The sequence below is a fragment of the Parus major genome, chromosome 8 (assembly GCF_001522545.3).
Source record: "Parus major isolate Abel chromosome 8, Parus_major1.1, whole genome shotgun sequence".
Taxonomy (NCBI): Eukaryota; Metazoa; Chordata; class Aves; order Passeriformes; family Paridae; genus Parus; species Parus major.
In genome coordinates, this window is record NC_031777.1 from 14,745,165 (window position 1) to 14,760,622 (window position 15,458).

At 40.0% G+C, this 15,458-nt stretch overlaps 1 protein-coding gene across 2 annotated transcripts in view; it reads right to left on the reverse strand.

Annotated features, from left to right (window-relative positions):
* BTBD8 (BTB domain containing 8) overlaps nucleotides 1-14,605 on the reverse strand; it is a 41,577-nt gene extending 26,972 nt beyond the window's left edge. Inside the window, exons 1-5 of one of the 2 annotated variants that reach the window (XM_015635998.1) lie at nucleotides 14,496-14,605; nucleotides 14,248-14,418; nucleotides 5,616-5,866; nucleotides 4,643-4,760; nucleotides 1,545-1,634 (exon numbers count right to left, since the gene is read on the reverse strand). In XM_015635998.1, coding sequence (XP_015491484.1) covers nucleotides 1,545-1,634; nucleotides 4,643-4,760; nucleotides 5,616-5,866; nucleotides 14,248-14,418; nucleotides 14,496-14,605 — 740 coding nt within the window. Of the gene's footprint in view, nucleotides 1-1,544; nucleotides 1,635-4,642; nucleotides 4,761-5,615; nucleotides 5,867-14,247; nucleotides 14,419-14,495 lie in introns of those variants that run through there. The other variant, XM_015635999.3, reaches the window with a different exon arrangement.
* Between the last annotated feature and the right edge of the window lie 853 nt (nucleotides 14,606-15,458).

Sequence of the window (15,458 nt, forward strand, 5' to 3'; positions counted from 1 at the left end):
GCATCTTAATGCAGAAAGGCACAGAACGCCCCAAGGATGGACATGATCTGAACATCACTTCATTGTATTTGTGCACATACATTTTTGTGTGCAGTCTTCCAGACCCACAGGTGCTCTATGCATTAGTGTAAATGGAATATTCATGCAGAGCTAAGACCCTTTAAAACATTAGACATGTTTAAGCAATTGACATTGATGACTAAAAGCAAAAGGAAAAAAACGCAGCATTTCAGCATGCAAAGAAGCAAAATCAGCACAGCTGTCTCTCTGTATAGCAGTACACACAACAGCCATAAAGTCAGCAAGAAGGAGTTTCCCCACAGTCTTGACAGCTGTTACCTTAAGCAGAATTTTCATTATTTCAGAGTAAGCCATATGTACTTCATTTATAAGTGTTGTAGAAGACAACACAGAAACCAGCACTAAGCAGAAAAGTGAACTGGAAAAGGTAAAATTATGCACATGACTCATAATAACAGAAATTATGAGACACTGACATGAGAATAGCCTCGTATAAGGATTCAGTACTTCTGAGGAGAATGCACCTACTGAAAAATAAGGATGAAAATTTCTTACCCACAGAGAAATCAATTACAGTGAGAGAAGTGTAAACACCTGAGTAATTGGTGACTATCAGCCTCTAAAACACCATAAAGACTAAGGAATAAATTAAATTGCAAGTATATTGCTTTATAAGGATTTGGAAGTTATAACCAAATCAACAGATAACCTTTCTGAGCTTGCAGCAGCATTATTACACTGACAGAAAACTGAGCATTTAAGAAAGTATCACTTGGCCAAGAGATTTTATATTCACACAAAGCAGTTATATTTAGCAGCACTGTAAGGTACAGTTCTTTCTGAAGAAAACTGAGTCAGCCAACATCATGGCTGAAAAAGAAAGCTAACATGTACATGGATCAATACTCCTTTGTTTTTAAAGGAAATTGAATGTATTTCAATAGAGTTTTCTGATACTGGAAAGAACTAACCTGGCAGTCCCCAGCTTATCTATGAAGCCTTAAGTATTCATCCTACAGTGACAGCTCCATTATTCTCACACAGAAAGCCATGGTGAGCAAGCCCACCAGATAAAATTGCTTTAGTATATGCTGCTGGAATATCATAATTAAACACTATTTAGGAAATTTTATCTTTACATTGTAAATATACATATTGTACAAATAATATGAAAATTGGATTGTTAAGATGCTCACAGTACTTTTCATGACATGTACAACAAGAAGTGAAAGAAAAGAATTCTCAAGTAGATGGTGAATACTAAAACATACTCTACACAAAAAGACTAGTGCTCTTGTCCTGATTAAAAAGACTTTTCTGAATCATCTGACAATATTAACAAATACACTACACAGAGTTTCATCCTGAAGTCAAAACAGTACTCAGGAAATGTATCAGGCTGGAGAAAAGTGTCAAGGCATATTAATCTTCAGGGCTCTGTACACAGCACAGTTGTTACATATTTGCAGCGACTGTAAATTGCCTACCTTTGCTCCCACACGACTTGCAGAGACAACACTTACCCTTGAAGAGTGATGTGCTCTTGAGAGCTCTCAGCCCAACTTCCACTCAGCATAGCAGCAAAGTAACTAGATCTGGCACATAAAATGGCCCTGAGAGAGAAAAAGTAAACATTATTCCACTACATACAAATATTCATGATGAGACTCTTTGATAGCATTGACTTAAATCTTTGCCCTTTATGCATTAAGGTGTCAGCTGTGTATTGCATGCCTTTTCTCCCAGTATGCTTGGAATTTCAAAATATGCTACAGAAAAAAACAAACACTGCTCTATAAATTTTTCAGTTAAAGCTTGGTTTTAGTATGACTTTGAGATTCACACAGAGGAAATCTATTTCCACAAGCATCTTCCTTTTATATAAAATTTCACATTTATTTCTCCTGTTTTATTTACCAAGTAAGAGTAAATAAAAGAGTTATTTAATGAAGTAAGAAAATAGTTTATACAGCCCCCATTATAAATAATTATATCCTGAACACCTTGAATTCTTCTTATATTACAAAATGTATATTTATCAAAATGATAAGTATGTAATGGATTGTATTCAGAATTTGCCAACCAGCAAAAGTCAAACAAGAGTTGATATTAACATATGCCAGGACAATATGATGTATTTTTACAACAAGAGCTATCAGTTACTTCTGTTTACACTTACTGCCCTTCTATATTTAAAAGGCATAACTGGCCATAATGGGGCTAATTCAATTTACTACTACTTCCATAAAAGACAATAAAGAAACTCCAGAGCTGCATTCTGTAGCTCAGTTTCTCCACCAGTATTAGTCTTCGAAATATCAGGTAAGAAGACCTTGGAACAGGACTCTTAAGGTGGAAGTGCAGTGGCAGAGAGGAAGGCAAGATAGTGGATGAAAACTGCTTTGTGATTTCAGTTTTCTGGATCCACGCCAGTTATAGTGTTAGCCTTTATGTATCTTATCTGGCTTACTGCAGCCACAGATAATATTCTAATACACAGAATTTTTTCATGACACTTGCTAAGCTTCCTATTATTTATAAAATTAGCTTTTGTCATGTATTTCCTGTGGCAGAAAGAGCAAAATGTTATACGAGGCAGGAGAATCCTGTTACATGTATTTTTTGTCCCTTAAAATGTTTCCGAGCACTCTCATTTTGCGTAGGAAGAAGCATGTAGAATACTATTTATGGTCTCTTTTCTAGTCATTCTATATTCTGTATTCTCTCATCTCTCTTCCCTCCTCCTGCTTCGGAAGTCTCAACACTTTAAATTAGAAACTTCTCGCACATTCCTCCTGTGAGTCATCCAGCAAAAATAATAACAAAGCTTTTACTGAACGTTTCCTATCTCAGTGAAATACATCCACATGTAAATGGGTATTACATCCTAACTTAAAGTGTATGAAATTCTGGGTAAACACACACAACCCTTTTTTTAAAATAAGATACAATAACACAATATCACAGAGATATGGAACACACTTATCTGCACTTTTTTAATCCGTTCCAAATACATTTTGGTCGTGCACAGTGATCAATCAACTTCAAGGGCACAGTTAGATGGATATTTCAAAGACTCATTTTAAATAAGACAGGTACTCAGCAGAATATGGACAAGTATGCAGTACCTAAATTTATATTTTATCAGCATATATTTATAAAATATATGGAGATACAAAACTATTTTGAAATAACTTTATCTGTGCTTTCCTACAGTGATGGCTAGTGCCAGTTTTATTACCAAAGAAATCTCACTTGCTTTATGCAGAGCTCTGTAAAGAATGCAACGCTAGGAAGACATAAAGCAGCAACACTAAAGTCTATTGGAAGTTCACAGAACTTCATGAGAAAGCAAGGAATACTGACAAAAGTGGTGGGAGACTTTGCAGACCTAACCTGTCTGCTGTTTGAGAACTGAAAAAAATAAAACCCTTTCAGTGAGTAAATCATTCTGGTGCTTTCACCACAATTATATTCAAAGTTCCACTGCCCTTATTAGCTCCTACTGTTCACATGACACACTGCTAAAACGAGCTCAAGTCCTGCTTCAAAACATCCTTGTTTTCGCTATGATTTACTGCTGTATTTTTTGATGCTAGTTAAACTAGATACATAGCTCCAGGCAGTAAGTGGCCTAAATTAAAGAAGCTCTGCTGATAGAAGCTCTTTGTTGCACTATTTTTTCTGCATTAAAGCATTTGTTTCTGAAACTTATGTATCTGAGAACATATAATGTAGACCAGAAGAAACATTCTTTACTGAACTTTATTCTGAAAATGAGCATATATCCAAATAGCCACACAATTATGACATACCTTCTATAAGGGTATTGTAATATCTGTAATAAACTGCCCCCCACACCCCAAGTTTTGTGTTGAGAAAGTACTAAAAGTAATGGAGGGTTTTTATAGTTCCTCTCAGTTACTTAATGTACTCAAAGGGAACAAAATACAGGCTGCCTGGTTTGCTATCTCAAATGCAAACAGACTTATATCAAAGGTACAAGGAATGGTACTGACACTTTAATTTGCTTTCCCAAGCCACAGGAGTACAATAAGCCAAAGTTCTTAAACGGTCTTGGACTTGCGATCTAGGAAAGGCTCCTGGCAATCTTTACATCTGCATAACTGAAGTAATGAAAGTAAAACCAGATTTTGTATGCACGGATTCTGGAGAAATAAACATTATTACTCCAGAAATTTTCTGCCTATATGGAAATTTTATTCAGCATTAATAAGTGAAAAGTTTATTATTATATCTTTTGTTTTCTTTACAGAGCACAGATTATTTTTTATTTTCTATTTCATATATATACATAAAATTAGGAAAAGAAATCTACAAGTATTTCCATGAGTATATACTCAATATACGAGTTTACAATCTGAGTGGCAATCTTAGAAGTGCTAAAAGTGCAGATGTTTTTCAAAGTAGTTGCTGTTGATGATAAATTGTATTCATTAATATCAAAGTACAGCCACTCTGCACATAAGAACTAAAAGCTGTAAGGGTTCACAGTTAGGGAATAGCACCAGCAATAACTTCTATGGATGCACAGTAACAGCAGCATCTTATACCAGATGGTTATTGATGGAAAAACTTTGTACTGTAAATACTTATGTACCTGTGAGCTTGAAAATCTTTGCCTTCTACGCAAATATTAATATCTGGACAACAGCACTTCTTGTAGAGCATCAATAAGTCTTCTCCTAACATAGATGCAGTTTCTACTTCAGAATTACCTGCATATAGGGAGAAAAAGCTGTTTTCACTTCATCAGCTCTACAAGAGACTATTGACAGTGCACAGACAAAATATTTGAAAATTAATTTTTTTATTATTGCATATTCAAGGTAGGATTTTCCTTGAAAAGTTTTCCAAACATTGCTTTTTACTTCTTATTTTGACTTATCAGAAACTTGACCAATGCTTCCTATTTGGTATCTACAGAAGTACTACAGTTACTCTTTCATAAGATTAAGCATCCAGTTAATTTTTTGCACTGAAGAAGAGCAGTCCCTGAGGAAGTTTGGGGTCATCCAGTGCTAGAGGTTCCCACCAGAACAGATCTGCTGTCACTGACACAGCTGCAGCAGCCAGCACCTCTGGGGGAGATGCAGCCGAACATTTCCTTGTATTATTTCTGTATTATTTCATTCAGAACTGTAGCATGGAAGATTCTGAAAGGCTCCAGAACCCTCATAAAACAACAGTGGAACCAGTGCAATTTGCTAGGAAAGGAAAACAAAGGAGATACTCTGCTGTGTGAAAGTCCCACATGGTGAAGAGTGGAGCTTGCTGTATTCCAGGGAAAAGACAGGATGTGGTGATGCCCATGCCGGATGCCTGGCAGTTCCAGATTTATTACACCACACACTGGCTGGGAATTGTGCCTGCCTAACTTCTGCAGCAATTCATTTCTTCAAAGCCTGAGACAATGAGGTGGGCAATACAAAAGAATATCCATGACAGCTGTGCTGTAACAATAGTTTTAATTTTGCCTGCATTTTTACTGCAGAAAGTATTTGAAACTGCAGAAGTATTTGAACAATCATCTACTAGACAAAAAGAGAAAAAAAGTGTAATTCCAAACCTACCTGCAGTTGCTTTGTTGCTTTCTGCATCAGTGACTGCTTCTGGAATTTCTTCCTCAATACCAGACAGACAAACAAGTTCTTTCTGCACGGCTCCACTTGGACTATTCTGATCAACTGGTGCTCTTTTGCTTTGTCCAAGACAATTAACATTGTTTTGAGCATTCTGAAGAGTAGTAGTGTTGCTTTCTTGTATTTTCCTCATAAACAGCTCTTCAATTTCTTTAAGATTTATATCAGATGAATATAGAATCCTAGAAGATGACACTAGTTTTTACTCACGTAACTTTTTAATTGAAGAAAACAAGTAAAAAATTACATTTTTTTTCATCTGACAAAGCTCTTAACCAGAAAACAAAGAGTTGGACTCTCCAGTGCTTAAAAACCCCAACTTTTTAAGAAATGTATCTCTGGAAAAATTATTTCTGCAAATGCTTGAAAAGTATACACAAGCACCACAAAATATCAAAATCTTCTAACATCAAGGTCACAGTAAAAAAAAAAAAAAGCAACATAAAAATTGTATAGAGATATAAATGAATTGGAGAAATAAATTTTAATTTCAAAGGAATCACTTAAAGCACAAAAATTTGCAGTTAAGATTACCCAAGAACTTTCACTTTGCCCATCTAGTAATTCCAGCTTCCCACTTTCCCATCTGTTTCACCAGCTTATTTTTGGCTCAGGATCTGGAAAGGCTAACAAAGCCTGCTGTCTGTGACTGCAAAGATCTCACATTTCTAGAAAATATACTGCACTCCAGCACAGACAACATGTTTTATCCTTGGTTTCATACCATCTAGATGAAGTTCACAAAGTTTAACAGAAGACCTACAGTTCCTTTGGATGTAGCAGAAATACTCAGATATCTGCTTTAGTCACTCATTCCATGGAAAACAGGCTTTTTTTGTTAATACTCAGAGAACAGTAATTTGAGTGTGTTATTTTTGAACCCTGTACTCTGACAGGGCAGAAAAAAGAAATCCTCTTTCTTCTTAAGTCCTGTATTTAAAGGATTGAGATAGTAGAATCTTTTTTGGTCTATGTGATATAGGTCCTCAGCAGGAGTTAGAATAAGAAGAAATAAGAGTGTAGACAATAATAATGTTAATATTTTATTAGATTTTGAAAGCAAGTGGCAGGAAAGGATGTAACAGGAACAAGATTTCACATGGAAAGAGTAAGATCAATGAACCCTTTTTACATGTGATTTTAAGATTGCTGTCTAAGTATGTGCTCCCAGAACTCCTAACCTGTGAACTGACCACCTACTGATTTTCATATTTAAAGTGCTTTCCATTCTACCATAATAATAGCATGAGGGAAAGACAACTAATAAAATGCCATATTTTCTAGAGTAGGAGCAAAAGTTGCTAGATGGAGCACAGAGACTTTGCAGTTCTTTAGCAAATTCAAGACCACAACTTCCACACATTTTTCCCCATTCACTGTGCTTCACATTAGGCAACATCTGTGTTTTACAGCTCTAAGGCAGTAGGAATCAAGAATAGAAATTCAGAGTAGAAACCCAGTTGAGCTAGAGATTTTAAAATTTCACAGAAGTATCCTGAAATTTTGTCTTCAAGTTTTTGTCCACTTTAGACCTTCCAAGAGGTGCCACTTAAAGTCACACAGACAATGCCAGTACTAGGAAAAAAAAAACCCAACAGTATATAAAAATAAATTTTTGTTTTATATGTATCTATATGTCTAGTTATATATAGCTGTACTTACATCTCTCTCTATATATCTAGCTTTATATTTCTCAAATAATTTGCACTTCATCCCTATATCTTCACCAGATGTAAGCCAATACCACAATTGCAGAAGTACACTGGTTACATACTGAATGTAAAAAACTGCAGGAAGTTCCCTAGGAAGGGTTTGTTGAAAAAAAAATAAATAAATTGCCATTGAACATGTTAGGCTAAATTTGCACTGGATTTTTTTCTTATTCACCTTTCTGTTGCTACAGAGGTTTTGCATATTTAACATGTAGACAGTACAAATTGACTTTGAGGGAGAAAGAAAATTAGCAGTAACAGTGTTTTGGCATAAATTAATTATTTTAATGTTCTTACTTTCTCCAGTAACTGAAAAACATCCATAGGGACTCTCATAAGCTAGGCAATGAGACAATCTCTTGGGAACACTCAGGGGATTTTCAGAGAATCTACATAAGAAACCTCAGGAATGCAATTAATTTTGTTATCACAAGGTTTCAGTCAATAAAAACGGAAACCTTACCACAACTAGGAACTCAGCAAATAAAAGAAATAAAGCAGCATTTTAAACCAGAACTAAGTAACTGGTTTCTGGATCTGAAGAAGTTAATTCTATTTTAAATAAGTTTTTTTTTCCTGTAAGAAGTCAAGAATCTTTGACTCTTTCAGTTAACATCTAAAATCTAGTCACATTCCTGGATTTATTACTTCCAATAATTCAGCAGGTTATCTTAATATTAGAGTTCTGTTTAATACAGTATGTAAATTTACTACTTTGAAAGATGTATCTCATGGATGCATCTATCATTTTACTTCATAGACAGCAAAATTATTTTGGCACATCTTTTAGAAATTTCCTTTTACCTCAGTAAATCACATTGGATGTTTCCAGAATGCAAGAAAACTCCAGAATCCAGAAAACTCAAAAATACTGCAGTTTTCTATAACCTGCCATAAAAAACTTTGCTTGGCAGCATTTTGTATTTTATAGGCTCATTTCTAAAGCAGAATGATGTCTTCTAGACTCTCTCCTCCAGAATATTAAATGGTGCCTTTCTGCATAAATAAAAGCTGGGGAAATCTCGCATCCTTGGACCTTGGAGCTCAGACGGTTTAGTAATAATGTAAAACCATCTCTTCCCTTAAGAATCCAGGACCCCAGGAGTGCAGAACTGTATTAGGAATATATTCCAAACCCCTTGAGCAGGCATCAGTCAGTGTGTCCCAACCTAGTTTCATTATCCAAAGAGCAGACAACAATTCTATAGAGTTAAAAATCTCTTCTTTAAGTCAGATTGAGGTGTATCATCACAAGGTGATCCCCAGAGCCTTCTCTTTTCCAGACTGAACAACTCCAATTCTCTCAACCTGTCTTCATGGGAGAGGTATTCCAGCCCTCTGACCAGCTTTGTTGCCCCTTCTCTTGACTCATTCCAACAGGTGTTTCTTATGCTGTGGGCCCCAGAGCTGGATGAGCCCTCCAGGTGGAGTCTCAGGAGAGCAGACCAGAGGGACAGAGTCACCTCCATCCACTTGCTGGCCACGCTGCTTCAGCTGCAGCCCAGGATGGGGTTGGCTTTCTGGGCTGTGGGTGCACACTGCTGCCTCATGCTGAGCACCTTGTCAACCAAGCACAATCTTTGGGTGTGACCATCCAGCCAATTCCTTACCCACTGAATGGTCCCTCTGTCAAATTCAAGCCTCTCAAGCTGAGAGACAAGAATGTCATAATAACCAGATTAACACCGAAGTATCTTCTGCACGTGTGGGAAATACCGTATTATACAGTTTTACTTACACAGTTACCACAGTTAAACCCCAAAATGAAACCCAAATCTATTTACTTCTATTAATAAAAATAAAACCAATACAGGAAGCCTCTGAACCAGTGCATGCCCACAATTTTAATGTACACACATCTAGCAAATCCAACTGCAGCAAAAACTCTCATGTACTGCATTTAATCTTGTTAGACTTGCAAAAATATTTCAGCAATACACCTAAAGCAGCACATCTTAATTGTCTAAGTCAGGCATTTCATACATACAACTTCAACCTACCCTAAGCTCTTAAGATTCTTCCATTTCCCTTTAGATTTGTTAAAGGACTGTCTGCTTGATTTTTGCAGTCAAGATGGCTGTTTTAACTTAATGGATTTCTTGAGGTAAGTGTTTCAGTGAATTTCTTCTCAGGAGATGCAACATCACCTCCTTTACTGCCTCACACAGGTGCTGAATAAAGTTTCTAATTTCTTCTGAACAGTATGCATTTCAAAACAATAAATGGTCATGCGTCCAGTGAAAGGTTTCTGTTTCTCACAAACAAATTTTTTTTCCTTCCTTCAGGCATAAATTCAGGCATTAAGATATTATGTTTCCAAAGCATTACACTCCTACTGAATATATTGTGACAGTTCAGCTTCTCAACTGCCTCTGAGAAACTGAGATTAGACATAAACATGGATCAAAAAAAATACAGTAAGAAAAAAGACAAACATTGTTTCTCTGTATGTGGAAAGGAGATAAGATTGCCATTGTTTGGCATGTGTTTAAAGCCCATTTTCATCAAAATAAACAAGTCATCGTGGTGAAATCTTTCTTTCCCCAACAGGATGCAGCATAAAATGTAAGATACAAGCTTCTGTACCTCACTTATTTCCCTCCTCAGCAAAGTCTAATTCTTCTCAATGGCTAACCTAGCTCATATTTATAACCACAAAAAACTAACTTGCTGCCATAATGACAACCTGAGACGAGAGAATATGGTTGTAAGAACAAATGTAGGAAAAATTAGAACACCTTAAAGTATTCAAGATGAGCAGATTCCTTAATCTATTAACCTGGTTCACAATAGTTTGTTTCCAGCTTTCTCACTGTTACACTAGAAATAACTTTTAACAGAGCATTTTAATTTCCACAATTCAGGATTTATTGTTTCACAAAGTTTAGGACAGTTGCATCACATCTCTCATATTGCCGCTGTTGTAGGGCAAGGTTTTAGTTGTTTTTAGTTAGTTTTAGTTGTTTCGGAAGGGATGATTTTTTTCAGATGTACTGCTGATTCCCTTAAGTCTTAATGCAGGGAAAAGAATAGTTGTGCCAAAAGATCCACCTGCAAGTGCCACAAAAAGCCCTTTCTGCAGCATACTTGTTTTCAAGGTCCGTGAATCAGTCATTTAGAGAAGATACTCATCGTATAGTAGGCTGCACCACATCAACAGGCATGAGTGATAAAAGGGAAGGACCATATCAGAATAGTCTGTATAAAGCACAAAATTCCAAGAACATGTGAGGCAGGCTATTCTTCTGAAAAAAAGTGTTCTGCAACCATAACCCACTAGGGGGAATACACAAGCATAGATATTACCTATAGGATTGCTGAGGCATAAACATGAAGGAATTCAATAAACATATTCAGTAAACCTGAGCATAACTCAAGTTTGTTTCCTCCAAAACAGCCATTATCCAATGGGAACTATGACAACCTAGCAGTCAGGAAGAAAAAAACTCAATTTATTTAAAGAAGTATTTTTTCACTACTTTGTAATCCAGTGTTATCCAGTGGAACTCCAACTGGGAATTGTATTTAAAGAATATACACAAACATTCCATTTGGTGTAACTCATCTATGAAAACCTCACATGCAGGAGAATATCACACTGGAAATAGTGCTAAACCATCACCTTCTGTAGTGTCAGTATGATGCTGTGTAATTTTAACAAGTACCCCACCTTGTGGCTTGGGTTTTTTTCCCCTGCACACAGAAAAGTATCTGACAGACACAAGCAACACTGAGTTTGGAAGAGGTGTGGATAAGTGGCAGATGAAATGGGTACAATGCTATAGAGTATCTGTTGTATTCATAGCAGTTACTATAGCTGAAGATTTTTTTTTGTACAAAGGAAAGGTGTGCATACACAGACTCTACAGAAGGAAGTTATTGCCATCGTGCTGTCTGGAGTTTACCTTCTGAAAGATTCCTGCCTGCACTTAAGTGAGATGTAGCATCCTTATCCTGCCTGACACAGAATTCTACAGGCCTAACACAATTGAAGGCTTGGCTGGTCTACTTTGAATCAACTGCTGGTAGTGCAAACTTACCCCTGTGGCAGTAAATGTCACAATGACAATCGTATTCCTTTGTATCTGATTCTATTTATTGCTTTTTAACTGGATCTCATTGTCATTAGGTCCTTCTCTGTCCTTCCCTGTATCAGACCTCTCTAATAGAAATATTAAGAGACAATATTTAGATTTTTATTGCTAAAGCAATGCTTTGTCCAACTGTAAGAGAAAATAAAAAGCAGTTTGCCTCTCAGCAGGTAAGACAGCAATGATCAAATGATCTGTGACAGACAGCCATCCTTCAGGGATGCCAAGTTTCTCTTCTTGAGGCACAGTGCAGAACCCTGCCTGGGCAGTCATCTCCAGCCATCAATGTACTGTTGACATTTTTCTAGTTCTGTCCCAAAGAATGACAGAAGGCTATTGGAGGGCAGAGTCAAAATTACATTAACCAGGCAAAAATGCAGGTGCCTAATGTCTACGGTGTGGATGCTGCACGGCTGGTGACCAGAAATTTCTTCTTGATGTCCTCACATAGTGCAACGGAGAGAAACAAAGCACTGCTCAGTTGCTCATCTACTTCATGCTGTGGCTATGCAGAAAGATCAGCACGATGTTTACTGTGCCCTATCTCCTGCTCAAAAGAGGAGGCAAGAGCAGCTGCACAGCCTTCAGCACACAAGTGACATGTAGCCCACTTCATGTCCCCTGATGAAGGGAGACAGAGGCCCAAAGGAAGTGTGCCTTGCTGAGATGCAGGCCAGATACAGCTCATGAGAAAATGAAGTCCCCAAATCCCAATTGTAAAGATAATTTTTACTCAGGAAAATAAAAGCAAAGCTGAATACAAACAGGAAAAGGAATGTGATTTTGTTATAGCTTTGATGAACTCTGCAATACTATTATTAGTATTCCACTTGTCCATATATACAAAAAACCAGAACTTTTGTAGAAGACATTAACTTTCTCTCAGGAGCTCAGCTGCAGCTACAGATCTCTGTTACAACTCATCATGGCAGTTGACATGCTCCAAGAACTAGGCTGGCTTCTGGTAAAACTAAAGCTCTAATTTAAGGCACTGTTTTGCACTTACAAAGATCCAATTAATTTGCATCTTAACAATAAGAAACCACTGAGATTAAAAAGCCACTGATACTACTCGATCATCTGAACAATGGATTAGGCTCTTTTCAACCAATCCTTTCTTTGGTGCAAATGAGTTCACTGTTGTCAAACTTCAGTGCACTCTGTATGCACTGATCTCTACAGAATGTGCTAGGTTAGAGGACTCCAAAGGTGAAGTATCAAAAAGCACCAAAGACTAAGTTAAGAAAAGCAATTATTTTGCAAAGCACACTTCATATACAGCTTAGAACATATGAGGAAGTTCATCTGAAGATTCTTAACTCACTGTGAAAAAACACAAGGTTTACAATTAGTTGACCTGAGTTTAAAGGTGTTTTCTATACCATGCTATTTGGAGAATATGGAGGACTCCAGATATCATTCTTTGCCTTATAGCAAACCCAGACAAAATTGAAAGCAAGTATCAGTGACATATTAAGGGCTTACTATTAAGAATACAAACCCCTGCTATAACAGTATATAAATAATTATTCAGAATAATTATTTCAAAATTGATTTGATTTTTTAAAAAATTGCATTATCATGCTGCTTCATGAAATTTTTCTGTAACACCACTTACATGAATGTGAAAGAAATTAGTATCACAATAACAATGGAATCAGAAAACAAAAAAGACAAAACCCACTTTGTTTTGTTTCTACCACTTGTTTTGCTAATGCTCCTACCAGGCAGCGGCCTGGTAATCAACCTGCTTCACTACAAGGATTCTGTGTTTCAGATATGACTCTGGGTTCAGAAAGTTTCCTTTCATAATTAGGGTGTGTTTCAAGCACTAAACTTCATAACTGCAACACTATCCCATTACTGTTGGCAACAATCACAGAAACCTGCAAGTACCTACATTTTCTAGGCACATCCTGAATTCATGTGAAATCCCAGAGTGATTTCTTTCTACCACTTTGTTCCTGGTGCATTCCTGTAAGTGCTGATCAGCTCTAACACCAACTCTTTTTTAGGGAAAGTAGGTGGCACCACCACAGCTTTGTTAGAGAAAAGCAGTTCTTTGAAAAAAGGATTAGAGTAACTTACAAGAAGGAGGATTGCAAGGTCTGGTGGCAGCACCAGCCAACACCCTTCATGTAACTCACCTAAGGTTTAGAGCAAGACAGGAGAGATGTTGCATATGTGGCAATGGGAAAACAGCTGGCAATGCAAAAACATGCTGGCCCTTGCACTAGTCCCTGGGGAGTAGCCAGCCCACACAGCTCCCTCTGGGATCCCAGTTTGCATCAAAGCTGTGCCGTGTTTGGTTTAGCCCATGGGTCACGAGGACTTGAGAGATGAGTTTCGAACTTAATGAATTTTCATCCAGCTTGCTGAAGTTCTCCTAGACTCCTATATCCATAACTTTTTAAAATATGAGCCAAGAGTGGGTTTTGTTTGCTGTTTTCATCTGGGAATCTTGTTAAAAAGGGTTTTAGTAGGCACGGATGATCTCAAAGGATTTTTGCTGGTTTTTTCTCTTTTTCTATTATAAGTTCTTTACATACCATAAAAAAGGACGCTAAGGTGGAGAGTACAGCCATGTGCTATCAGTAGAAGGACAAAGGCAGAGGAAAAGAAAGAAGTTACACAAAAGTCTTCTGCAAACTCAGCAGGAAGGCTGTGAGGGTTCTGAATGGGAAAAGCTTTAAAACAGGTGCTGGCACTGGGAAAAAGAAGAGGCAAGACACAAAGGTGGTGCCGCGGCCGCGCACTCACCGCAGGAATTCCCGGACCTCGGCGGGTTCCATGCTGTCCAGCTGCAGCTGCCCCCCCGCCAGACCTTCGCACACCAGCGGCGCCCGCGCCAGCAGCACCGCCCGGTGCAGCCGCACCTCCTCGTCGCCTACTTGGAAGGTCACGTCCGAGTGGGTCCCCTCCGCCAGCAGCCTGCGGGACGGCACCGTTACCGGGAGTCCCCGCCCCGCCCGGGGCCGCCCCCGGCTCGGCGGCCGCCCCGCGCCCACCTGTCGAGGTCCTGCCGGAGCTGCTCGGCCAGCGCCTCCTTCAGCCGCTGCCGCTCCGCCGCCGCCGCGCCGGGGCCCTTCGGCGCCGCGCCGCAGCCGCAGCGCGCCATGTGCCGGCCGCCACTCCGCCCCGAGCCCGGCACGGCGGCAGACGGGACTGGCAGCCGGTGCCTTGGCGGTGGGCCGCCGCCCTCACGGAGAGCACGGGGACGGCGCTCGGGACGCGGGCAGTTACCGGCCCCGGAGCGGAGCGACGCGAAACCCGCGCCCGCCGGGACGGCGGCTTCCCCGCGCCGCTTGCGGGGCGGGGCCAGCAGAGCCCTCCGCCAATGAGAGCCCTCGGCGCTGGCCTGGCCCCGCCCACCCCGTGTTCCCTGCCAGGGGTGGAGCACAGGATGGGCGGGGCCTCCATGACGGGGCGGGGCCTCGCCCGGCAGAGCGCGGGTGCAGCCGGGAGGGCGCCCCCTGCCGTCCCGCTGCGGCCGGGCCCGGCGCGGCCTCGAGCGCAGCGCCCTCGTGTGTGGGGCCCGGTGATCCGCGGCCGCCGCTGCCCTGTGCCCTGCTGTGGGGCTGTGGGGCCGTGGGGCCGCGGGGCCGTGGGGCCGCGGGGCCGCGGGGCCGTGGGGCTGTGGGGCCGCGGGGCTGCGGGGATGTGGGGCCGCGGGGCTGCGGGGATGTGGGGCTGCGGGGCTGCAGGGCTGCGGGGCTGCAGGGCTGCGGGGCTGCAGGGCGGGCCGGAGCTTCCAGCCAGCTGCGGTGCTCTGCAGAAAACTGGCTGTCTTGCCAAAGCAAAACTGCTGCACAGGTGATAGAAGCCTCTCTGTGCCACCTGCTGAGACAAGGGAGAGCCTTTTCAGCCTCATAGTGTAAGAGAAGTGCATAACCATTTAAGTTGGTAAGTGCTGAAAGTGTTCAGGGAAAACTGCTTGAAAGGCAGGTACCAGTAGTGGATGTAAGGAGGCA